At 40.9% G+C, this 25,644-nt stretch overlaps 1 protein-coding gene across 1 annotated transcript; it reads left to right on the top strand.

Annotated features, from left to right (window-relative positions):
- The first annotated feature begins 614 nt into the window (after positions 1–614).
- LOC119458716 (symplekin-like) lies at positions 615–25,570 on the top strand. Its single transcript, XM_049670940.1, has 18 exons — positions 615–853; positions 1,251–1,332; positions 1,936–2,118; positions 2,202–2,274; positions 3,618–3,696; positions 4,429–4,498; positions 7,147–7,255; positions 8,991–9,091; positions 10,478–10,565; positions 10,798–10,902; positions 11,426–11,613; positions 13,882–14,058; positions 15,049–15,114; positions 16,610–16,633; positions 20,473–20,490; positions 23,153–23,170; positions 23,288–23,456; positions 25,472–25,570. Exons 1-17 carry the CDS (start codon positions 615–617, stop codon positions 23,360–23,362), a joined length of 1,695 nt encoding a protein of 564 aa, XP_049526897.1. The 3' UTR covers positions 23,363–23,456; positions 25,472–25,570.
- Positions 25,571–25,644: the final 74 nt, after the last annotated feature.

Raw genomic sequence — 25,644 nt, 5'->3', positions numbered from 1 at the left:
ACACAAGTGCTGTGTTGCCTTCTTCCTGTCTGACTTCGTCTTGCTGCGCTGTCTCACAACTTCAGAAGTCACGCAACACCAACTAGCTCAAATGTCGCGCACTGCTACATTTCAAGTCCACAAGGGATCCTCACAATGAAAGCTCTGCAGTTGAAGAAAACCTCGACTTGATTCTATGCTTCCATTCACCTTACATATTTCAGCAAAACTTATTTGCTTACTTGAAGTTACACAACACCGCATATAGCCAATCAACAATGAAGCGACGAAGAAAAGCATGGGGTAAATTAACTGTAGTCTTTAATTGATACATATAAATGATAAGGTAAAGGGAAATGAAAGTAGACTAAAAAATAGCTTGCTGCCAGTGGGAGGTGACCCACGTGTTCCATAATGCTTTTTTTTTTTTTTTTTGAGCTACTATGACCAGCTGTTCTCCCATCCACTTTCTTGGGTATTTGTTTACATATGTCTGCAAGATCTGATCCTGGCAGTCATTGGTTTCATTGTCTGTCGGCCTGATGCGGCTGTCTCTGACTAAAGAAATAGAGCCTCCTCGTTTCCCCTCCCTCTTTTTCAGTGCTCATTTTTGAGTGATTGATGTTGGTTGAGCAATGACAGCGTTCCTTTTTCACTGTGCAGTGCTGAAGGAGTACATCTTGGAAGACCTTCGCTCGCACGTCGACATCGCTCTGGCCTGGCTGTACGAGGAGTATGCGCAGTTGCAGGGGTTCCTGCAGGGGGGCACTGTGAATCCCATGGAAAAGAATACCAGCAGTGACTCATATGTCCACTGCCTAACGAGCCTGCTCATGGATATCCTGCAGAAGTGTGAGACACGAGACCGGGATGCGTGAGTTGTGTGAACATTTCTCCTTGCAACTAGAGCTCAGCAGAGCAAAGTCTTGTGAGAACGAGAAGTGAAAGCAGATGAAGTCTGAGCCTACTGCTAATGTTTTCATGGTCGGCCCAATCATTATCTGGAACAACACTGACAAACCCACTCACGAAAAACTGCAAGGTGCATAAAAATGTGTTTGGTGTATTCAGTATCTCCCGTGTTGTTTAATTAACATACAGCTCTTAAAAAGCAGTGACCCCTTAGAAATGGGACGCACAGGAGAAATTTGTTTCATGGCACTAATTAAAATTGCTGCATGTGGTGCTCAAAATAAATCAGTGGGCAGCAGGGGGGCAAACAAAGTGTATTCTCATCCAATTCCAATGTTCGACATTTTTTTATTGATCAGGTTGTTCAGCCGCTTCTTTCTGGAGATACCATCCATCACATCAGAAGCACTCATAATTCTGAAGCAGTACTGCCAAAATGAGGTAAGCTGGGATGCTTTTAATTCACCTGCAGTGTATAATGCCACGTGTGTTTGTTTTTTTTAGACAATGCACAATTTTTTTTAACTGCCCAATTGGCAAATAGCACAATTCTACACCTTGAGCTGGGTTAGTGCTCGAAGATGCGGAGATTACTTGCACGAGCAATCAAAATGCATAATTGACTGATTAAAACTTAACTAATTAAGGTTTCAGCCAATTACTTTAAGGCATATTTGCTATTTACAGATTGTAGCCAGTGAGTTTGCAAGGTATACTGAACTGCTGTATATGAGTAGCGATACATATAACGTTAGCACTATAGTGAAGTAGTACAGTATTATGTACGGTACTGTAATGTAATGTAATGCATTACATTACATTACATTACATTACATTACAGTACATTACATTATGTAATGTACTGTAACATTACACTATAGCTTTACTGTAGTACTTCATATAACACAAGTAGTGTAGTGAAATGTAAACAGAATAACTATAGTGAAACATGGACATATACCTAATTACTACTAGAGAGAAGTATAAACTATATATGTTATTAAACACAATTATGACATACCATTTCTGCCATTGTATGCCCAGTCCACAGTGACCAATGGGCTGTCGATCCTGAGATCACTGGTGGACTACCGGCCTCCAGGACAGATTGAGTACCTGCAGAAACTGCTTGAGCTGACCGTCTCTCAGAATCAAGAAGTGCGGCTACAGGCAGCCAAGCATGCCAAGCAGCTTCACGAACGGGGCAATTTTAGGCCAATCATTGAGGTAAAAAAAATAATCATTTTTATCTCTCAGACACGACCTGTGTTCAGTACAGCAAGCAAACCTGTTGTTTGAATCTTCGGCAGGACTTTGCGTTGATGTACCTGAGGTATCTTCTGGAATCTTCACCTCCACAGCACTTGTTCCACGGCTGTCCGAGTAAGTTGCCAGGCTTACACACCTACTAGTGCAAGGCAGTGCTGGCGCTGTTGACAATCTGCATGTTGGCAGCTTATTTTGCCAGGACTGGTGTTACTGAAAAGGTAATATCAATGTCCCACAAGCAATTGGGGACTGGTATAAATTGCCAGAACATGTCGTACTTGCCAGAGATTTTGCTAAAGCACTGGACTCTCTATACTGATAACAGTGGTGATTGAATCTTCTGTCATTCATACAATTGTCATATACAGATGTCTTTACATCATATGCACCTTTTAGCTTTCTCTATATTTGTAATCATTACATTTGAAGTTCCCTTTTATAGTTTCTTGCCTGCTTATATTTTGTAAAGTCTGCAGTACTTTTCATATTTTGAAAAGTGAATAAAAATATGTTGCCGTTAGTCTTACGGGGCATTCGGGCCTTGACACAATATTTTTTGTTAGTACTATACCTTTGTTTCCTTAAGAGTAGGTGTGTTGAGAAAAGCTGCTATGGTGCAACATTAGGTTGTTAAAATGAGATTATTGAACAGCCTCATGCATGCAAAAATTGTTTGCACATTTAACAGTTGCAGCTATGGAAATAATAAGATTCTTATTTTCACTATTCATTCATCTCAGTATTGTGAAATTCAAGATCCTATTCACTTTTCTGATAGGTCATCACTTTTAACTGCATTCTCTGTTTTGTTATGAATAGCGTGCTGTGTGGAGGTTGAGTAACATATGTGTATACTTTGTCTACTTCATTTCTGAAATATCACAGTGAGTAAGAATTTTAAAAATTAAATAAATAAATGAAACTGTTTCAATGGCACATAGAGAGGTCCCTCTTCATTTTTAAATGTGTTCTCTTATTGAACACACTTGCTTTATGTTTACATTAGTTGACTCATAATCCTCGCTGAACTTTTCAGCTTTGGCAAGCTAGTTCCTTCAGTATGCCCTCTAGCGGCATGCTTTAAATGTGATCCTGCTCGCTATTGTGCCACTGTATGCCAGTGTGATGCGGCTTTGCATGGGCCAGGATTTGTCATGGGCCAGGATTTTGTAGTGGTTCCTTCTGCTCAATTCTATGCCACTCTTATCATTCACCTTTCATGGCTGGCTGATCCCATTGATAACTTGGGTGGAATGATGCTATAATCATTGACAAAATGCAAAAAGGGATAGCATAAAAAAAAGGGAGGGGGGGGGGGGGCATCGCTATACAATTCCGGCCTTGCACGGTCCGTATGGTCTTGGTTCGACAGGACTTCATGTCTAATGCTGCTTCAATTTTAGCCATTTGACATGTACACTGTTGTTCTGAGCTTTTTTTGGTTTGAATTTCTACAGTTTGGACAGAAGACAACACCAAGATCTGCATGCAGCTGTACATAAACCTTCTGCCTGTCAATCACAAGCTGATTCACGAGTGAGTCTGTCCTCATGTGTGACCATGTATGAATTTGTCTGTTTGAACAGCTATTGTTTTTAGCATGTGTGCAAACCCATAGACTTTCAGCGGCTGTGCTTTTTTAAAAAAGCCAGAGCAGTTGTACCGCTCTTGTCAGTGTTGAATCCGGAGGTAAGTCGTGACTTTCTAAAAAGCAGTTGGTCGTCTGTAGCCTCTGTATCTTATGCATTCGGACGTCGTTTTAACAAAGTCGCATCCGACACAGAAATAACTTCATTATATCTATATATATACAAAAATACTCAACATTTGCACAAGCCTAGTTATAGTCATATTCGTTATATTGGGGTTCAACTGTATTTGTAACGAGCTTTGCTGTATGGTATAGCACTTCCCAAGACAGCCACAAACTACATTTTATTTAACAATGTTTGTCTTCACTTGTGCTGCTGCTTTCAGTGGAATTTTTATTGGAAAACATGCTAGACTATAACTAAAACTTCTACATCTTTGAGAGTGGGGTGTAGTAAAACAAAAACAAAAGCACTTCCTTATGTTATGAAATGTATCAGCAGTGTTCACAGCTCAAAACTTCATAGCATTTCGGCACAGACCATTGTGTTAATGCATGGCATATGGTCATTTTCTTGTCGGTGTTTGCACTTAGATCTTTGCTGTAGTCTTGTACGTTTTGTGCTGTTCTCTTCCAAACTGGTTGACCGCATCTTCGTTTTTCATCTGCTGTTGCAGCCTTGCTGTTGTGTATGTGGGTGCCATTGCCGAAATCAAGAGGACCATTCTGCGTGGCCTTGAAGGACCTGTACGTCCTTTTACGTTTTGCTTCCCTTAAACAAGGTTGACATTGTGCACACATGTATGAATTTAAGAGTGTTGATTCCTTAGGCTGAGTGTTATATCCTGGAGACCCTGGAGACAGCGGTAGGCACGTTCTCTTCTTTGTGCACCTCAAGGTGGCTCTATCACCAGTCTTTTATGCTATTTTTTTTTTCACTGTTTATTAGTTGTGTACTGTTTTCTGGCATTCCAGACTTTTGCTCTTTGTGAAACTTGGCATATATTTGCATTTCATAAGTACAATTAGCTCATCTAGGTTGACCTAGTGCTCTCTTAGTTTAAAATTTTTAGCTTTGTAGCCTCTTTGACGGTGTTGGTAACATAGTGAGAAAGTCACTATATTTAGCGAGTGTTTATTCACCTTAACAACAGCCTTCCTTTTTTGGAGTCTCAGAAGCTCTTTGGGTGACGTTAATGGCCAATAGTACTTGTGTTGGGCTGCTAAGTGCGAGGTCGCGGGATCGAATCCTGGCCACGGTGGCCGCATTTCGATGGGAGCGAAATGCGAAAACATCTGTGTAGTTAGACTTAGGTGCACTTTTAAAGAACCCCAGGTGGTCCAAATTTTCCGAAGTCTCCCACTACGGCATGCCTCATAATCAAATTGTGATTTTGGCACGTAAAACCCCATAATTTTTTTAACATTGCCCTAATCAAATTCCTCAAGGGACTTTGGCTAAGTTCATTTCCTTGCCTTTATGTTATCCCAAGGAGGATATATGCACCTACATTTGTCGCTATTTCTGACGACGTACTGAATAGCTTATTAGTGAGCCATCTGGGAGCATCAAAACTGCTTTCTCCAAGCAAAGCAAAGCCTTCAGTCTGATACTGTTTTAGAAAAACAAAGTTGCTTTCATTTTCACATTTCAGCCGTTAACTCGCCACCACAAGAGGTGATTTAAAGGTATAGCTTAAAGAATAACAAGGAACACATCTATGGGGCAATTAGAACACTAAAGCGACAAAACTCCAAGAAAGTCGTCATCATCACCAAGCGACCTTTCGCTAAAAGTGGAGTGTTTTGGGCAGAGCGTCGAACCGAAATTTTTTCATTACAGTTTTCATTTTGGTTCACTGAAAACAGTTTATTTCCGGTTCAACTCGAGAGCGAAAAAAAAAACAACTGTTCAAACCAGTTCAAGTTCAGGGCTGCTATCTTGTACGTGTTCAAAAAGTCGGCATTCGGTTTCACCTCACGTGATTGGCTTAGATTGGCTTAGGCCGTGATATTAGTAAGTTTTAGTACTGCGGCATGATGATACATGTGTAGCACACAAGCGCTTTGCGGAACGTGGCAGCGCATGTCACGACGGCGCTTTTAGTAGAAGGAAATGCCTACGTACGTAAACCTACTGCGCCTTTTGTCTCGCGCTCTTTTTTTACTCTTTTGTGTCGTGCTGTCCCGAACAAATGAGAACCACGAGAGCAGCACGTGAGGCTCCCCACGTACGTGCACAAGAATTGGATGCGTGCGTACGCAGCTGCTGCGTACGCATGCGCACTTTGCAGAACGTAGCTATCTTACATACGCAGTACTAAAACTGTCTATTGGCACGGCCTGGACAATCACGTCAGACGAAACGGAATGTCGGCTTTTCGAACGCGTACAAGATAGCAGCCCAGTTGCACAACTGAAGAATAATTACAGGAAAAGAGCAAAAATTTATGCTGTACAAAAATTCTACGCTGCCGCTAAGCTGCACTGAAAGATTACACCTGTTGTTGTTTTTCAGGACCCACGTAGTTACAAAAGAATTAGGTAGATCCAGCACCAATGCTGGAATCTATGTGAAGCGAAACTTTATTGAAGGAGGGAGAGGGGAGAGAAAGAATATATTGAGGAAATGCAGATTCCTCCATCTCCTTCTTCCTTCTTTAATAAATAATATTTCGTTTTTCATTTGGGGAGGCTGTTATCATTCTGCTGACCATCTGCAACTCTCAGAACTACTTAGGTCTATGATTGCGATGCACGGGTTGCACTTGTCTGGATCCGGATGAAACAAGATCGCAGTCGAAAGTGACCTGTGTAGCAGCACTCGATCCAGATTGAGTTCATTCCGGATCAGGCCCGATCGTGATTGAAAGTGACCATGTGACACCAGTAATACATTTATAAAATTTTGCTCCGAAACACCATAGCCAAGTGTTCTTTTTTTCTTTCTGTATTTAGACCGTTGCGGCCGAGTAAACATCCTTGGTGCTTTCCTAAGGGCAGTCATTGGCTTTAGAACACAATGTAGTCTGTCTTTACCAACAAAAATATTAACTAGGCGCGACCAGACACCCTCAAGATTAATGACGTCACAGCCAACGGCTTGTGGCGACTTCTAGGTGGTGTCGCTACCTGTATTTTTCTGCTTGCAGAAGAAATCTTCAGTGGCAAGTCAGCACTGTGTCTGTCTCTCCTTTTTTGTCCCATTAGTTTCAGCTGTTTTCATTCCAAATACCACGTGCCAACTAGCCCATCATGTTAGTATAAAGTTGGTGTGCTACTGTGCAGGCCAGAAGTAGCATGCTGCTTTATGTACTCTCTCTCTCTGCCCATTCCTGTCATTCTGCAGTCGCAATGCTTTCATAACTGTAGTGACTTGGTGCTTGTGAATGCAGGTCAAAGGCATGGGAATGTCCTCCCCGGAGCTGCTGCTGCTGGTGGAAAACTGCCCAAAAGGGGCGGAGACACTTGTCACTCGCATCATCCACATTCTCACCGACAAAAGTGAGTCATCTCTTAAGCACATTAGTGGCGTGCGATATTCTAAACTTTTTTAATAATGAATCGAATAGTAACTACAGTAAAAGCTCATTAATTCTCAACTCATTCATTCGAAATTTTAGATAATTCGAAGTAGCCGCCGCGGTCCATCCAACAATGTATCGAAAGCAATATGTAACGCATCCAGCTAATTCACGCTGAAATCCACACCGCCACCAGTAATTCGAACTCCGTGCCATCGTGGATGGGGAGACTGCTAGTGCGCGGGAGCACGTTAGCCACGCTGGTGTTGACGCGGAGGCCTCACCCATTCCGGCAGCGAGCGGCGGCGTGTGGTCTAAAACGTGCCCACGCCGCTTCGCCGACGGTTGCAGACAGCTGTTCAAAGTGGCTTAAGCACCTTTTTTCTTCATGCAATGCATTGTGGGTGGGAGCATGCACGCTTCCGTTACGTCGGACTATATATACGCCTTAATGGAGCTATTTTTTCTGTGACTTTCATTAGTTTGAATTTTGTACAATACAAATATTCATAGCATCCCTGCGGAATTCGAATTAACGAGCTTTAGCTGTATTTGTAAATATGAAAGCTTTTTCAAATGCTTCAGATCACCAACTGTGGCTGTCAAGTTCCATCTTGACAGCCATAGTAGACGTAAAGCATGAGAGTTACTGGAGCGTTAGATGTCGCTCAGGGAGCCATATGTTTTTTCGGCTAAACCGCTGTCATTCACATTCACCAATGAGTCTTGAGTACGTGAATAAATTTGATCCTAGTTCTGTATTTGTGCTGTTAAGAATCAACTCTCCATAACGTGCAGTGTAATGACTGGAACCTATTAACGTTGTGAATGTACTAGCATGTGAAGTTCAATGGTGAGAACGGCTGTTCGGTATTCAAAAAACTATTCAAAAACCATTTGATAACTATTTAATATTCAATTCCATTTGTTGTCGCACTATTCAATTGGTATTCGATTCGGTCTTGAAAGTGACTACTGTCACACCCCTAGTGTACATACATCTTATTCTTATCGAGTAGGTGCTTAGCAAGGAAAGACTAATGAGGCAGAGATATTGTTTAAGCTGTATAATTGATCATCCTGTTTTATTTAAGTGCTTATGAAATGTATGCAAAACATTGTGTCAGCCGAATGTGTTTATTTTTGGTTGAATGGACCAGAATTGTGAATTCGTATGTAATCGTATTCTTATGTAAGCGGAAATTTTACCCTACCCTTATTCAAGCTCGCAAACTTGACGTGACAGTAGGGAAGATACGTTTACTGCAGTAATTATTAGTACAAAATAAAGTGTTTTCAGCTCGTTCATTTAGCTCAGAGTCATTAATTTGTTACTACCCGTGATCTCTGCTTGCTTGTACCATTTCTACTTTATCTTTCTCGTCACTTGCAGAATTTTTAATTCATTGTTTTTGATGTGACCTGTCTACACTTCTGTAACTTCTAAACAATCCATAAACGTGTAAACTTGAAGCAATATAATCTGTAAAGCTGCCTTACGGCACTTATTAAAGCTATGCATATCTCAGGTATAAATTGTGGCATTATGGTTGGTTCTTAGTAATACTTCAATTAAGCTTACTAATATTATTAGCACAGTTTAATTTCACAACAGCAGGCACAGCAGAAATACCAAAACATTCCTGTAACAGCTTTTTCTTGAGGGTGTTCTTGGGTATGTAAGTTTATTTACTCCTTTTTTTTTTTTGTTTCAGCTCCACCATCATCAGAATTAGTGGCCAGGGTCAGAGACCTTTACCACAAGCGTGTGTCTGACGTGCGGTTCTTGATACCAGTGCTGAATGGCCTTTCAAAGGTACACTTCGCTTTTCTCTCAGTTTAATTGCAATCATGCTGCACAGAAAGGGCTCTCTAGTGCTTCTTTCTTGAACTGGATAGCATTAGGCTGCCAGGACATTCGCTTCACTGCTACATGCTGCCTCATCATCATCGGTCTCTTTTTATGTCCACTGCAGTACGAAGGTCTCTCCCAACGATGTCCAATTACCCCTGCCTTGCGCTAGCTGGTTACAACTTGCACCTGCAAATTTTCTATACATGCTGCTTGTGTCAAAGCAACAATTCTCAAGAATTCGTAAACAATCTCAATTAAAGTGTTTCGTTTCTATGGTTAGCACTTCGATCTGACATCCTTAAGCTGCATTGAAAAGTAAAGTAACAGCTATACTGTAGGCTTCAAGAATGTCCAGCATGTTACTTTTATTGTTGCTCAGAAAGAAAAGAAGAATAATGTATTCCTCTTCCTGTGAATACTTGTTTAGTAAGATTCATTATCAGGCCAGTTAAGAGGATGCTCTAGCTCGGAGCAGACTCCCGATTTCCCAATTCAAATACACGTAAAGCGCAGAAATGCTTTTACGAAACAACTGCTGGACCGATTTGAAATACATTTTTGCATTTTAGAGAAAAGGTTAAATTCTAGTGACTCTAAGAAGCTGAATTCTGATTTAAGGTCTGGCATTTTTTTTTACAAGAAATCCGAAAAGTTGGCATACTTGAAACAAAAAAATTGAAGCACAATGTTTACAAATCCATAACTCTGTACCAAAAGCGTGTTGCAGTTTTAAAACGGGCAAATTTGGTATACGAACTTACAAGTTATGTGAAATTGTTACAATGTTTACAAGGGTTTTACAAAACTCTTGCAAGTTAGTGGTATTTCAGTCTGGTGTACGCTGCATCAATTTTGTACATTAAATGTATTATTAGATGGAGTTTACAAAATTCTCATATCGTCTTTCATTACTGAGTTAATGGAGTTGTAAACTTGATAGATGAGCGTTTTCTTTTTTTTTTTTTTTAGCAATTTCCAGAAATTTTTCTTTCAAAATTGATGGCCTAGATAAAACATCTGCTTCTATGGTCACTGGATTCTAACTTTTTCTTTTAAATGCAACAAACCTCATCAAATACAGTGCACTGGTTGCTGAGGAAAATGTTCTCCATTCCCACGCATTTAGATAGGAGCTCCTGAACTAAAGCTTCCTCTTAATTCCATGCTGTTGATCATTAGCACTGTTAAACAAGAGAAAATTGTGGCATTGTAGGTCCCAAAACAGGTTTTGAAAACACCTGTGGGCTTGGATTGGCTATACTATAACATTCACCATGATGCTTGAGTTCAGGTTCACCTTTCATTTGTTTATGGGCAGCAACTAATTTATGTTTCCAATTCTTGCAGAAAGAAGTGATAGCCGCACTCCCCAAGCTCATCAAGCTGAATCCCATTGTTGTAAAAGAAGTTTTTAATCGCCTACTTGGTAGCCATGGTAAGAAACATTTCTTCTTTATTTCTTGTGCATTTGCAAGATAGCAAGATAGGAGGCCATGTTTACGCGACGGCCTCTCAGAGCTGAAATAACTATTCATGTTGGTTCCCTGCAGCTCGACATGCAAAATACCGTAAGGAAATGCTGTCATTTGACAGATGGTTTGCTGTGCAAACGAACCAGGGATATTGCGAAAAGCTTGACCATGCCTTTGCGCCTGCTTTATTTCCAGTTGAATCAACAGCAACCTTCACAAGCCCAGTGTCCCCTGCCGAACTTCTGGTGGCCCTGCATAACATCGATCCTTCCAAGTGTGATGTCAAAACAGTCATCAAAGGTTTGCATTGTATATACAATGTTTGACTTTTACTACCAAATCATTAAATATACTGTTGTGGACTAATGAAACATGAATGGGACTATTTAAACTCAAACAATAAATGCCAGAGCTTTGTTCACAGGTTTTGTATAAGGACACAGTTCTCTCCTACGCATTCCACTAAGCATGATACTATTCTGATAAATCATACTAATGACATCTCAGATGGTCGTTTTCGAGCACTCTAAAGCGCTACCAAAATGCTGATCTTGTTTACTGTCAATATGCATTGCATGTATAATGTACATGGATATGCTTAATTGAAATTGCATTTGTTGGCATGATTTAGGCCTTGATCTTTCACAATGTTCTCAGCACAAAGGTAGCAACTGGAGGGTAGCAGAAATGCTATCATGTCAGGTGCAGATTATTGCATTATTCGTCACCTGGATTATCACTTTCATTTATAAACATGTGTACCTTGCAGAATTTGAGGAAGTACTTGTTTTTGTTGTGGCAGCATATAAACTTTGAATTCCAGCGACATCCCTATGCTTTGCGGAGAAGCACATCTACACGCAAGAGGTTCTGGCAGTGGTCATGCAGCAGCTGATGGAGCAGAGTCCCCTGCCAACTTTGCTTATGCGCACTGTCATCCAGTCTCTCAGCTTGTACCCAAGGCTGTTGGGCTTCATCATGAACATCTTGCAACGACTGATCATCAAGCAGGTTTGTTCATACCATTGTTTTGTGATGGCAGCCCGTGCACGAAGGGTTCCACTTCAGTGTTTACTGTGGACTAATGAAATGTGGTCCTCTTATGATGCACACTTTTTTTTTTCAGTGGAAATGTACTAAAAGCTAATGCACGTGTTCGGTTTGAGTGCGAAACCATAATTACGATAGATGATTTGCACTGACGTCATCGTGGCCGCGATCTTGGGGTACTGGCACGTCAAGAAGCTGCGTGAACAAGAAACTTGACAGCACAACAGGCACATCTTGCGCTGAGCGACAAATTGATAGCAATGATAATGAGGTGAAAAAGCAGTCACTGTCAAAAAGTATAACAATGTATACATGATAATACGATGCACCAATGTCATCGTAGCTGCCACGTTAGGGTATTATCATAGTGAGGTGACATCTGATAAGAACTATCTATGGTGACAAGCTATCATCATGGGCATTAAAAAATTCTGTAGTCCAATCCAATCTGCATGTTGCTGCAGCTGTGGGACTTGCAGTAGCGTTGTCCACACTCCGTAAGTTTGTTTGGCTGTCATAGTCTGCAAGGTTTTTATGAAATGGAGTATCACAAGTGTCAAGGACGGCACCAAAGATGGCATGCTCTGGGCTGCTGATAGTGATAAGGAGTCCTCTAAGATTGAGGGTTAATGATGCCCTGTCCACTGTAGCTTGGATGCAATAAATTTTATTTTTTCACGTCAGAGCAAATCGGCCATTACTCTCTCTACCTGAGAAAATCTTTTGAGGTAGTAGTCAAGGCACCCATGTTTATCACAGTCACATTTTTAATTTCTTGTGGTACAAAAAATTTGGGTACATGTTACACTCGGTGCATTGTTTTGATATCTGACTGTAAAAATCAAGTGCACTTAACAATCGAGGCCATGTTAGAATCAAGTAAATGCAATATTTTTCTGAAGTTCAGTGTGCTTTTTGGTGTGGAGGGGGGAAGAGGTGCGACTATTTTATTCCTGCTTTCAAGTTCCTTCCGTAATGTGTGCTTCTGCTGGTTGAGGTTTAGTGCCTTGAGGCACATCGAAGCCATTGTTCATTAACATACTAATGTTTTGATTGACTGTGCTGCTTAAGCGAAATGAAGTACAACACAAGAAGCAATGATGGTAGTTGTTTCAGCTAAGCTGCACAGTAAACAAAGCCACTCTCTCACCAGCTAGTCCTCGCTGATACCCTAAGAGAAATGGGAGAGCGTGCGAACTAAACCTAAGAGTTGGGAACTAGTTAATCTGAGGAACATCCAGCAGATCATTGCAACCAGTGTGGGTGCGCGTCGTACTTAGATAAGACTACCTTTCTAAGACATGCAGAAGCAAAAATAGAAAGATAGGTATATAATTGAAGCAGCCCGCATTAAGAAAGCCGACAATCTCTGCACGAGTGCCTCTAGCTTAAATTCAGCGAAATCATGTTAACTCAAGCCCACTTAATCCGAACTTTCTCGGTTTATTCGAACTAACACTGTGTCCTATCAAAATTGTGTTTAATTAAGCGCAAGAACGCCCAGTAAGTAATTCGAATGCATAAGCCGACCATGCTCCCAGCAGCGTGGTAACTCACACGGCGGCTCTTCCGACCCGGCAGTACAGCCGCACGCCAGCTCCTCCTCTCATCTCTTGTGTCAAGTACCGTATCTTGGCACATATAACCTGCACCAAAACTTCAGAAAATTTAGCATTAAGTCAGGGTGCGCGTTATATGCAAATTTTGCCTTGAGATGCGGCTTTGCAGCAGTGATAATTTTGCCTAGAATTATGCCTTCATGGCAGCACATGCTGTGAAGACACACTATTGGAACTCGTCACTCGTGTGTTAGTTGGTGCACACGTGCTGCCTAATGCAGCGCTGCACAAAAGTCCTTCATTGAATGAACTTCCTTTAATTCGAGCTCCGTTTAATTCGAACAAATTTTTGAGCCCCTTCAAGTTTGAATTATCCAGATTTGACTGTATTAGTGATAAAGAATTGCAGTTTCTGACTGGCCATCTCTAAGGCGTAATTGTTGTGTGATCTCATGTCTGCATGTTGAAAAGTTGTTTCGACGATTCCAAAGCAAAAAAGTCGGAAGTCAGCACCTGTGTATGTTGTTCCTGTGTCCTGTCCTTCTCACGCTGAACAAACTCGTTTCTCAAGAACTCGCTGAAGCCTTGATGAAAGCAGTTGAAAATGCAGTGTCCAGTGTGGCACGTGTCAGTTCAGATCAGCCCCTGAGCAGCCGATTTCACCTCGCAGGTGTGGAAGCAGAAGAAAGTATGGGAGGGCTTCATCAAGTGCTGCCAACGGACCAAGCCACAGTCACTGCAGGTGCTTCTGCAGCTGCCCGCCGAGCAGCTGCGAAACGTGTTCCAGGTCAGCCCCGACCTCCAGCAGCCGCTGGTGCAGCACGTCAGTGCCTTCACCGACCACCAGGTACTTGAGTGCATACTCTGCTGTTGTTGGGTAAATGGGACGGTGCCTTAAAGGCCAACTGCTACCAAGTTTCACTTTGGCTAAATTGGTTATGAATGAGTTGTATATACTGCTGAAGCAATCTTGGCAATGTTACAAAGCTGGTAATAGTTTAATTTTTTTTATGAGCAGCCTTTAAATAGCACCTAAGCAGATGATGTCTTCACCTGGTGGTTAGCGGATGTGACATTAAGTCCCATTACATCACTTCCAAGATTTCTCAGCATGCCATGGGCGGCACCTGATCTTGGAGGTCGTGCTGATGAGCTGCGCATCCAGAGTCATGCGTCAGTGCCAGCAAGCAGTATCAGCAATGGTTACTAGCAAGAAAAAGTTCTTAGTCGCCTTAACGACAATTTTGCCTTTTTGGAATTTTAGTGACATAAATAGCTGGTACATTGATAAAATGTACTAGCTAAACCCTGGTTCAATTTTTCAAGGGTCTTTGAGTAAATTCATTGCCTCGCCCACATGTTATCCCAAGGAAGATATGTGCCTTCATTTATGGCTTTATCTAAAGACATACCGAAGAGGTTATTAGTGAGCCGTCTGGGTTGCATCACAGCTGCTTTTCTAGGCAAAGTGAAATCGTGAGATTTGATAACATTTTAAAAACTTGGGGTTGTTTTGTCTTCTCACATTCAGACTGTTACCTCACCAACACAGGAGGTAGTCTAAAGCTATAGTTAAAAGGTGATAAGGAAGCTATCTAGAAACATTGGATAAATAAAAAAAAGGGAATTCATGAAAGTTATTAGTATCACAACTTTGAGACTTTTTTGTAAAAATCGAGTGTTTTGGGCTGTGACCTGACAACTTTGCCCATCAACGACAATGTGTACTTACACCTATGTAAATGGTTGCTTGGTTGCAGTGCATGAAAAGAGTTACGCAACACTAAATGATTGTCATCTAATGCCATTTTTTCTTAACTTGATTTTCTCCTCACAGAGAGCACACATACCGGAGTCTATTTTAGAGGTGCTCAACCTAAGCAGGCCTAAGGCAGAAAGTGAGGTGAGTGACCTGCTGATTTGTATTTCTTGAGCGAAAGCCAAGTCACTTACTCAGAATGCAGTTATAATTGCCTGTACCTTTGCCGAGAAAGATACTCTCTCAAATAGTAATTATACTCTAATCATATTCTCTCTAATATAGTAATCAAATGGTGACTTACCTCGAGGGGCCCCTGAACTGTACATGGGCATGGAGAAGTCATATTGCTGGACTAGTTCAACCGATTTCAATTAGATTTGTAGTGTTTTAAAACTTACCGAGTGTTAAGGAACATTGTAGTCTTCAACAAATTGAGGTCTTCAAACGAATATTGCCAAAATAAAAAAAAAGTTCTAGGAAGCAACCCTGTATAATCTTTTAATTCTACAGTGAGAATGTATGTCACAGTACTGGGAACTGCTCAATTAAGACGTTCAAAGCGGGTCAAATCGACACAATACACAATGTGTTTCTGGAATATGCAACTAACTTGTGTATAGGACTTAAATACAATGCGCATGTAAACAACATAACAGTTTCTCATAAACTGTAAGCTATATATACAATTTGTTTGCCTTAGATACTCCTTAAGTCTTCTCGCAACTTTCTGCATACACTTGTCGAGTAGAGAGGCATTGCGTGGAAATAGTATCAAGATTATTGGTCTTTATAAAAAAAAAGAGGAGAAGGAAGTTTTTGAGGTTTTCATGCCATTAAACAGAACAATTGATGCATGAGAGGAACACCCATAAGCCTAGTGATGAAGAGCTGTAATACCTGAATTATGCTATTTAGCTCCTTATCGTGCATTATATTGTGGAATGTTTGGTCATATGTCTCTCACCCTGTTTATTATTATTACTTTTTTTTTTCTCTCGTTTTTCTATTTTTGTTTTCTTGTTAATTCTGTGGTGGGTGCGTGGTTCTCACATCTTCGCCAGGAATTTTGACAGAGTTTTGTATGTCATTTCCTTGTACTGAAGATTTTAGTTGAAAGTCCCAGCCTTGTACTGTCCATTTTTTATAGTTATTTATTGCAGTGTATTACACAGGATTCCTCCCGTATAGCTGTGTTGCAACCAGCCCAACAGTTTGTTTTTTTTTTTTTTGGTCATGTAAACATTGCAGAAATTTCGCTCCGTTCGAATTTATTATATTTGTCTTCATTAGGTGAAGTGACAATACCTAGCATATCGGTACTGTAAAGCTATCCCATTGTTCTAGAATGTATCAGTTTGCTTTAAACTAATGGCCTTGATGTTAATGACTTGTGATGACATAATTAACCAGCATGCATATCTGAAACGTATGTAAATATGCATCTGTGTCTTGGTGTATGTCTCAGAATAACATAACCTGCATGCATTATTTTGCATGTTACATGGATGCATGGTAAGTTGTGGCATTTTTGTTTGTTCTAATAACAATGTCAGTTGCTTCATTCTTCCTTTCATGTGTTTTTGATGCTGCATGATGAAATAGAGCATGCTTTTGTGGTTTTTGTTTTCTTTCTTAGAAGTCAAAGTCAGCTGAAAAAGATGTAAGTATGAACAACACATTGCTTATTTATACAGCAAGTTCATTTTCCAGTGCTTCTTTCTCAGACATTTGCAGCTATGAACTTTTTTTTCTTAAAGTAAAATTTATAGATGAGGCAAGGAAGCATTAGTTTCTTGTGTCAGTATTAAAAAAAAAAAGGCATTTTCTAACGCAATTCGGTATATGGACTCATTGCATGCATGTTTATGATAGGAAAAGTTGGGATCCACATGAAAGTATCATAAAGCTGTAAAAGAATGGTTTCCTTGGAAACAAAGTTTAGCACTGGAAGAAAATTTATTCTGGTTCAAGGATTGTGCCCAGCATCACCGCTTTTCCAGCACAACTGAACGGGTTTCTTTTGTCAACATTCAAAAAGATGCTAGCTTATCTTTCATGAATCTGCCTTTACCTTGCGAGCTTCCCCAGAAATTATTCAGTTTATTTCATACAGCACTCAACACTCCTGTGTCCCTGGCTTAAATCGGACGGTTGTAATTAACAAAGGTTACTGTAATACCGTAAATGCATCATTGAGGATCCATGTACAGTGCTCAGCTGTTGAAACACAGTACTCGGAGCACATGACTGCCGGGGCTTTTTGTGTCACCTGCGAGCGCTGGGGACACTGAGCTAGTGTATGTTAGCATACGATGAAAGCGCGAGCATTTGTGACGCGTCGTGACTGCATTTGGTCCCCCAGCAATCACACAGCACTCTCCAGTGGCGCAGAAAGCGCAGGCAACCATGCACTCTAAGTATCCCATTTCAATCGCTGAGCACTGTACCTTGTGTGTAATTCAGTAAAACCTCATTATATCAAGTTGAAGGGGGAGCCATAATTACTTTTGTTATATCCATTGTTGCACGTACTGCACTGCGAATCTGTATGGGGATTTCAAGGGGAATTTACTTTGTTATATCCATTATTTAGTTATATCCCGTTTTGCGAGGTGTGACTGCGACAGCATATCACAAGAGGTAACTTCAATTTGGGGTGTCATTGTAGATTAGTTCCCAGTTCGCTTAATGCTGTTATACATTTGTGTTGCTTGCATGCATTCAAATAATAATACCATAGTTTTATGAAATCAGCTTTATATTATCTTGCATTCGTTTGGTAAAACTGTCATGTGCACCAAAGTTCATGTGCACCTAGCATGCAGTGTGACGTTGCCATGTTCAATCCTAGACAGGTGGTGCTGTCATGTGTCGCATGTGGGTGAGAGTCCAGGAGTATGTTTTTCTTCACGATGCACGTTTTTTTTTCCCCTTCGTAGCTCATACGAAAATTTTGCTGCATCAATAATACTAACACTGTTAGCATAGAGAAAGAAAATCAACAAGAGGGGACACTCGGCAAAAACTGGCAACAGGAAACACGTCACCATATGTCACGCTATACTTTTGACACCGAACGTTAGCTGCCGCGAGCATCGAAAAAAAAAGAAGGTGAACTTAAGTTAACAGGCATTGATTTATTTTTTAAATAAATAATATGCCGATTCTGCACGAAGCAAAAAGAAAAAAGGAGGGCGGGGGGGGGGGGGGGGGGCGCAGTCGGCGTGCTAGCTTGTGTTCAAAATACGCGCGCCCAAAACCAAAACCGGAAGTGATGTAAGTGATTGACACCGACCGCTTGGCACGCTGCAGTCAATTCGGCCGCTGGGCCCTATGGGAGTGTCCCCTCTTGTTGAATTCCTTTCTCTATGCTGTTAGCATCGTGTTACTTGCCTTGCAGTGGTTATTGCTTAGCTGTAATAGATGGTTGCATGCACGTTTGCATATCAACACATTGGGAACTTGTGCTGCGATCAATAGTTCAGCCTGAATGCTTTTGCCACATGAAAGCATACAACATAGGTTTAGGAGCTGTCACTCTGTGACATTTCAGTGCAGTCCTGGCAAGTTTTGCATAGTACTAATATTGTATTATTAGTTACCATACATTATGTGGGTAATGTATAGTGTTGTACATAATACTTACTGTCACATATCACATGCCTCTTAACCCTTTAAGGGTAATCTTTTTTTCTCCAAATGTGACCTCCCATATTCAGTATTTCTTATTGCAGATATAACATCTTCAGTGTCTTATTTCGAAAAACATTTACTGCAATTCTTTTAGAGTCACCATAAAGTGACAAGAAAAATTTTTGCGCAGGTGTGCATGCATTGTTTGTTCATGAACACAGTTAGGCTTGCATAAAGACTTGTACTAATAAGAATGAAAAAGTATATACACCGGAATAAATATGTTTCACAGACGTAGAAAAATGCACGCGACATACAATTGGTCTCATCAAAAATGTTCACGAAGGATTACTGCAAGTTTCTTTATTTTTCTGGTGGGCGCTTAACCATCGAATTTTCTTGCGTATGTGAGCATACGCAAGAAAATTCGATGGTTCAGTGCCCACCAGAAAAATCAAGAAACTTGCAGTACTCCTTCATCCCATTGCCAACGAGGGGCAATCAGTTTTCTCGAGTCTTAAGGAATAAAATGCAGGCATGGCAGCAGTGTTCGTATATACCAGCACCTGCCTGTGAACAGGTGTAATTGCACCCCTGTGAGCAATAAACGAGCCAGCATCTAGCGGTGGGTGACCCTTTGAGTGATCAGAAGCCAGGTACGCACGCTCGCATGCGTGAGCAGTAGCTGTTGCACTGGCATAATCAAGCCGTGGAATAACCAAATGACTACAGCGGAGAAGAAAATCTTTTGTATCCACACAGGGCGGCAGCAGTTGCTGGGCAACAGAGAGGTGAAAAATTGGCTCATTTTTCAAACATACAGACAGCATAGTAAATATATGGCATCGACCATTGGGGACTTGTTCGTGACACCGTATATGTATGTCTTTGACCCTCAAAGAGTATACACATGACGATGCAAATAGGAATTTGAGCTTGCAGGTTGCATATCGCGCAATTATACATCACCTGTTTCTGCTGCCCTCACTCGGTCCCCATGAAGCGATTGATGCTATGGTCAAAAACCAAATCACCGTTGGGATTTCCAGCAAGAAATACCAAGATACTCGTGGCGAAATGCCTTTGTCTGATAACAACCATCTTCAATACAGTTTAAGTCGCTCATTGAATTGAAACACCTGAAACAACACATAGCTCTACGATGTAGGCTCGATGGCCACGATTGAATATATGCTGCGTTCCAATGCTATTGTGCAGTCTCCCATGCTTCAAGAAGCCGTGTGAACGCTAGCTGCAAAGTGATTCGATGTACAGCCTCCCACATTTTTAGCTATATTGCGCGAGAACACTATAATATGGTTGTATATCGTCCTGAAGGGAACATCGCGTTAGACAACTCTTGCACAGAAGAGTGCTTAGTGCACTTGAGAGTACATACTTCTGCCGGTCTCGCTGACTATCGCCGCCTAAAGGCGCCAAAATGATGCGTGGTGGACGCTCGCACGATATGGCTAAAAATGCGGGAGGCTGTACATCATGTGTCATGTGGCCGATTTGTCCACGATCATGTCCGTCGTGTGCATTCTCGAGTAACTCGTGACAAGTTCTGGCATCATGCTATGTTAGATTTGATGGATGCCTTGCTTTTGCTGTAAATAGTCATTTTGTTTAGTGCTAGTTCGCCACACATGATTACGTGCATGATTATGTGTGATGCTCCTCAGGAACTGTACGTAATTTACCTTGTTAGCACTTTCGACATGATGAAAAAGGAACAAACAAGTACCGTATTGAAGCAACATAATGATAACAAATTTATGCTCACTGCAACACACCCAGGTACTGCAGTTGCTTATTCTCACAGATACGGTCACATTCTTCTTTTTCTTTTGTTTCCTAACCCAGAAAGAATCTAGCAAGTCTGTAAGTATGCATGCTGACAGAAGGATGGAACTTTTTTGTTATTATTTTGCCTGGGCTTTTGGATTACGTTTCAAAGATGCCGTACCTATACTCATTTCTTGTCCGAAATTCCGGTTTTACAAAGTAAAAGCTAGCTCTTTTTGTGTGTGTGTGTGTGTATGTGTACACACGCACGCACACACACCTATGCGCCCCTTTGTGAATGAAATTCACACTGTTCTAAAATTGTTTTTTCCTCTGTCCTGTGATTATAGCTGCCGACTTTTATGATTTTATCGTAAAATGCCTGACTTTCAGAACTTGTTCATGATTATTGTATCAACACCAATAATTTTTATAATTTTGTTTTGTGAACAGTTCAGGAAGTATTGATTTCAAATCCACTAGTGCCACTAGTGATCCACTAGTGCCACTGACTCACTTGCTCAGCTTTTTAGAAGGAAACGGGTTTTTTACATAAACTGTATAGCAATGCAGCTTTTGCTAACACCTTGTGGCTTGCACTGCATAGCCTAAGTTGCTTTTGCACCAATGAACCTGATTTAACTAACTACAGCAGCTGAAATTTTGGCCATGTTACATGAATGTTTTGCTTATAAACTTCACAAACACTTGCATTTGTCTGTGGCACTGATCATTCTTTCTGCGTCCGTAAGGAAGAGTGCCTGTTGAGACAGCTTTTATACAGCACAAAGTCTACAATTTTTTACACTGTCAACATTTGAGTAACAACACACTTATATTTCACAATTTTTATTTTTGGGGGGCTTCAACTGCAGTATTTCTATATTTTCAAAGTTGGTAGCTCTGTGTGGTGTTAGAAACAGAGGTCGCTTGCGTGAGGCGTTTTACTCTGGGGTGAACTTGGGCTCCACACAAGAGGAAGTTAATTGCCTTAGAGCATGTTGTCAAATGACAAAGGTTTCATGTGTCGCTCCTTTGTTGTTCGACAAATTAGTATTGCGCTGCAGCTTACTGCCAATTGTGGACAGGTTTCCAGCCATGAGTAAATTCACCCACAGGCTGAAATGCTTCATGCTAGCAGCACGACCCATGTGCAATCAATGAAAATCTCAATGTCCGTGTTAAACACTAATAAAATATCAATGGTTGAAACCTTTAACCTTTTACTAATAGGCACGCTGTATATAATTTAAGAATTTTCGTGCACCGTGATTTGGAATGTTGCACAGAGCTTGAATGCAGACAAATATGGAAGGTAGAAGCATTAAAACCAGTTCCTTTTGCATGCATTTTACTCCCATTGTTTGTCAATGCTAATGATTTGCACAGTGAAACATTGAAAGAGTCTTGCCAAAATTTTGAACACAAATTGTCCTTGTGAATTAATAACTCCGATTTTGGCTTAACATCACACTGCTAGCACCCACCACATATCTGAATGACGTGATTTGCCTTAAGAAACATGGTAATTTGACCTTAATGACTCTATGGCCAGCCAGCTTTCCAAGAATGCACTTCTGCATTGATTATGTGATGTTGCTCCGAAAACAATGCGGTCGCGTTTCACACATTTTTAATTTCAAACATTCAAAGTTTGGACACCATCTATTATGTATCGCATATGTTCTTGGGCAGCAAAACATGAGCAGCGTGCAAATCAGACTGAATGAGTTGTAGCAAGAATTTCTGCACCAAAGCAAAACGTGAGCGGCATGGATATCAGGCTAATTGAGTTGAAGCAAGAATTTCAGCACCAAATAAGTTGATGTCGGAACCCCCCCCACCCACAAAGCCCAATGTATCAATACACTGAGCTTCATACCTATAGTTCAAGCATGGGACAGAACGCAAAGCACACAGTTGCATTTTCGATACACTGCAGCGCAGTTTGAGTCGTGAATAGTTCAGACAACCAATTATCAACTAATTCCTAACTCAAATAACATTTCATAGCTTTTAATTTATTTTTTTATGAATATACTTTCTATGGCCTGAAATAAAGGCAAGACAGGTTTTTTCTAGTTTTCCTTGGTGGAGCCATTGTAGCACGAACAGAACTAATACTACAAAGGACACAAAACTGGACACCATGGGCACCATGCTTACAACTGATTTATTACAGCGCACCAGAAGGACACTTACAATAAAATACGCATGCGCACAGGTTCATCACAACAATTAAACATAATTTAAAAAAGAATAATCTAGCTTTCAGACGCACAGAAGTATCACTGATGCAAGCTACTGCACGCAAACTTTAGGAACCCTTTTTTCATATCAAGAGGCATGGATTGCATCGGTAATACTTCTGCGTGTCTGTTTGGAAGTGAGATGCATATTTTTATTCTTTTTCTTGGCCGTGATGAACCTTGTATTGCACGTTTTCTTCTGGTCTTCTGGGGGACTGTAACAAATCAGTTTTAAGTGCAGTGCCCACGGTGTCCATTCTTGTGTTCGTTGTGTTTGCTTTACTTTTGCTACCATGGCTTTGCCAAGTGTCAATCAACTAGCCTAAGAACAAGTTATTTTGAGTTTAACTAATTTTCCTTCGTGTGGAATGGCATTAAGGCTTTCTGACGTCAAGCAAAGTTTTCCGCAGCACAGCATCCTTTTTCCTGCTCTTTGTGACCACTCCATGCATTACTAACACGGATGCATTTTCTCTTCTGCTTTCTTTTCTCTGCCTTTCTCTTTACAGATTGCCCTAAAGATGAAAGTTAGTATGCTTGCTTACTAATCCGTAACCTTAACATTCAATGTCCACTACTCTTCCCTGGATGTCTAAACTGTTTCTCTTTTTTTTTTTTTTTTTCGTTTGTGCACCCATTAATAGAGGGACTCATCTCGAGAATCGAGAGATTCTAGGGAGAACCAGAGATTCAAGGGATTACGGCAGCGGCCGCTCTGAAAGAGACAGTTGGCGACCTTCAAGCAACACCAAGATCAGACTAGCAACATCAGAAGATGGAGGGGTATCCCAAGAACTTGACTCGTAAATCCGGGTGAGCTAGTGGCTCGGCATAATTCCAGCTGGCTTTACATTTCTCACGCGCATGCTCGTACTTAGTTTCTTACGCGCATGCTCGTACTTAAATTCTTTCAACTACATTTGTTGCAAACGGATAGTACTCTTATATCATCGCAGTTATCATGTTCAAAAGGCGTAGGGTTGGTAACAGACCGATTTAGCCATGTTTAGAGCGCATGCACAGCCATGTCGGCACCATGATGACAGTAGTGCGAGTTTGCAGCACGAAGACAAAACGGGGAAGTAGACAGGCCAAGGACAGGCACTCTCACAGTAGGCCTGATGATAGTGCTGATGACAGTAGTGCTCCACAATTCCCCACTGTAAGTGGGTTCAAAACAACATTGAGGGGAATATAAGGACAATGCCGCTGTGGATTTTCCCAGTGAACTTTACGGGGAATTTAGAGGGTACATCTGCTCAATCCAGCTGCTGTTGTAGAGTTTTTTTTTTTTTTTTTTCCCCACTTCTCTGCCTTTTGATCTCAAGGGGTAAGCGGGTTTGACATGGTACAAACACAACACGCTTCTTACCATAGTTGTCCTTCAGCCTGCTAAGTTCTACTTCTGCTACCTAGGCAGTGGCGGCATTGTGAAATCGGTCTATTACTATTTTGTATTTGCAGCCTTTAAATAGTAGACCGCCTAAATGCCTGCCGGTATGTGGCATCATGCAGATGCAACAAAAATCCCAGAATTTCACAACATTGTGTTTCGCAAATCTTCCTGCATGTTGAGAAGAGCAGCTTGCACTGCTGCGAGTGCCATATTTATCTGCTTAAGTAGTAATCAACACTGATGCTGAAAACAGTTTCTTTATAGTATGCAAGCATCGTTCTTGCTACTGAAAATGTGGACAAAGTGCACCCACAACGTCCATGATGATGCATGTTCAGATGGTAGATATTTACATGGCCTGTTTATGCTACTGTTTTGTTCTGTTTCCACCGCAATGTGAACAACATCGCAGACAGGCATCAATGAGACGTGCTTTGTGCATAACAATAAACAAGCACACTTTACAGGGTTTGAGAGGTGCTGGGTTCTGATAGTTTCCCTAGAGCACTAATGGACGTGAAAATCCCCCCTGCCACCCTCTCCAATCGTAGCATTGGAAACAATTTCTTGCGAGAATTTCGTTATGAATGCAGTTGCATTCCCGACAAAACTTTGCGTTAGGCATGCACCACAGTTAACCATTTACATGGTTCAAAATTGTGTAGCATGTGTCTTTATAGCCACAAATTATGCAAATGGCTACTGAAGCCATGGAATTAAAGGGCAAAGTCTGACATTTTTATTTGCAACAGGACATCATCAGTAAGAACTGAATTCACAGGCTTGTCGACATGTGTTTGGTTCCCATTAGTCGCGTGGATGGAGTACATAGCGCAATTCAGCCCATTCTGGTGATCTACTTGAAGAGGTGGATGTTACTTGCACGATAGATCGCAATGTTGTGGTGGCTAATTAAAAATATATACTAATTAAGTTTCTAATTAATCACGTTAGGGCAGATGTTCCAATTGCAAAATCGAAGCCATGTCTGGCAGAAATCCTAAGACTAGTGCTATATTTTAGATATTTTGTCTTGAAAATCTGCTAAAAAATGCATTGGCATTCAGTTAAGTTCGTCCCAAACTGCTTGACGCACCCTTTCGGTAAACCGTCAAATGGAAGTATTGCCTGAAGGATACATACTTCTGAATAGGTCTAATAGCACTGTAGGCTCCATGCAATTTTTTTTCTTTAATCAGTTCGAACTAAAAATGGGAAACAGGTGGTATACAATGCACTGTGTAATACCATTTTGTTGTCTTCTCTGGCATACAGAGAACTACAAGCAGTACTCCTATTGGGTAGCTGTTATTACATTTTAGTAAATGTGCCTAGCTGTATTAGATTGTTCTTTGCCATTAGACAGCCTAGAGAGAATGGTGAATAGATCTTCACTCTCCATCTCATTTTTTTCTCTCTCTCTCTCTTTCAGAGATCACATGCGTGGTAGTTGTGACTGTGAAATAGTCAAGAATAAATATGTTGGTGTACCAATGCAAGTTACAACGCGACAAGTAGCCACAATGTCTAACTGACTGATTGTATGCTTTGATTTGTGTATATTCTGTTTTGCAGTTACTGCAATGAAAAGAAAAAAAGCTGATG

Source organism: Dermacentor silvarum, chromosome 7 (assembly GCF_013339745.2).
Source record: "Dermacentor silvarum isolate Dsil-2018 chromosome 7, BIME_Dsil_1.4, whole genome shotgun sequence".
NCBI classification, from domain to species: Eukaryota; Metazoa; Arthropoda; class Arachnida; order Ixodida; family Ixodidae; genus Dermacentor; species Dermacentor silvarum.
Note: the sequence above shows the minus strand (reverse complement) of the source record. Positions and strands in the feature narration are given on the sequence as shown.

Excerpts from the sequence above, each read along its gene's own strand:
- LOC119458716 (XM_049670940.1), top strand. The coding sequence starts at position 615 with ATGACAGCGTTCCTTTTTCACTGTGCAGTGCTGAAGGAGTACATCTTG. Across the intron at positions 4,499-7,146 it reads TGCGTGGCCTTGAAGGACCT|GTCAAAGGCATGGGAATGTC; the intron begins GTACGTCCTTTT and ends TTGTGAATGCAG. Across the intron at positions 15,115-16,609 it reads GGCCTAAGGCAGAAAGTGAG|AAGTCAAAGTCAGCTGAAAA; the intron begins GTGAGTGACCTG and ends TTTCTTTCTTAG.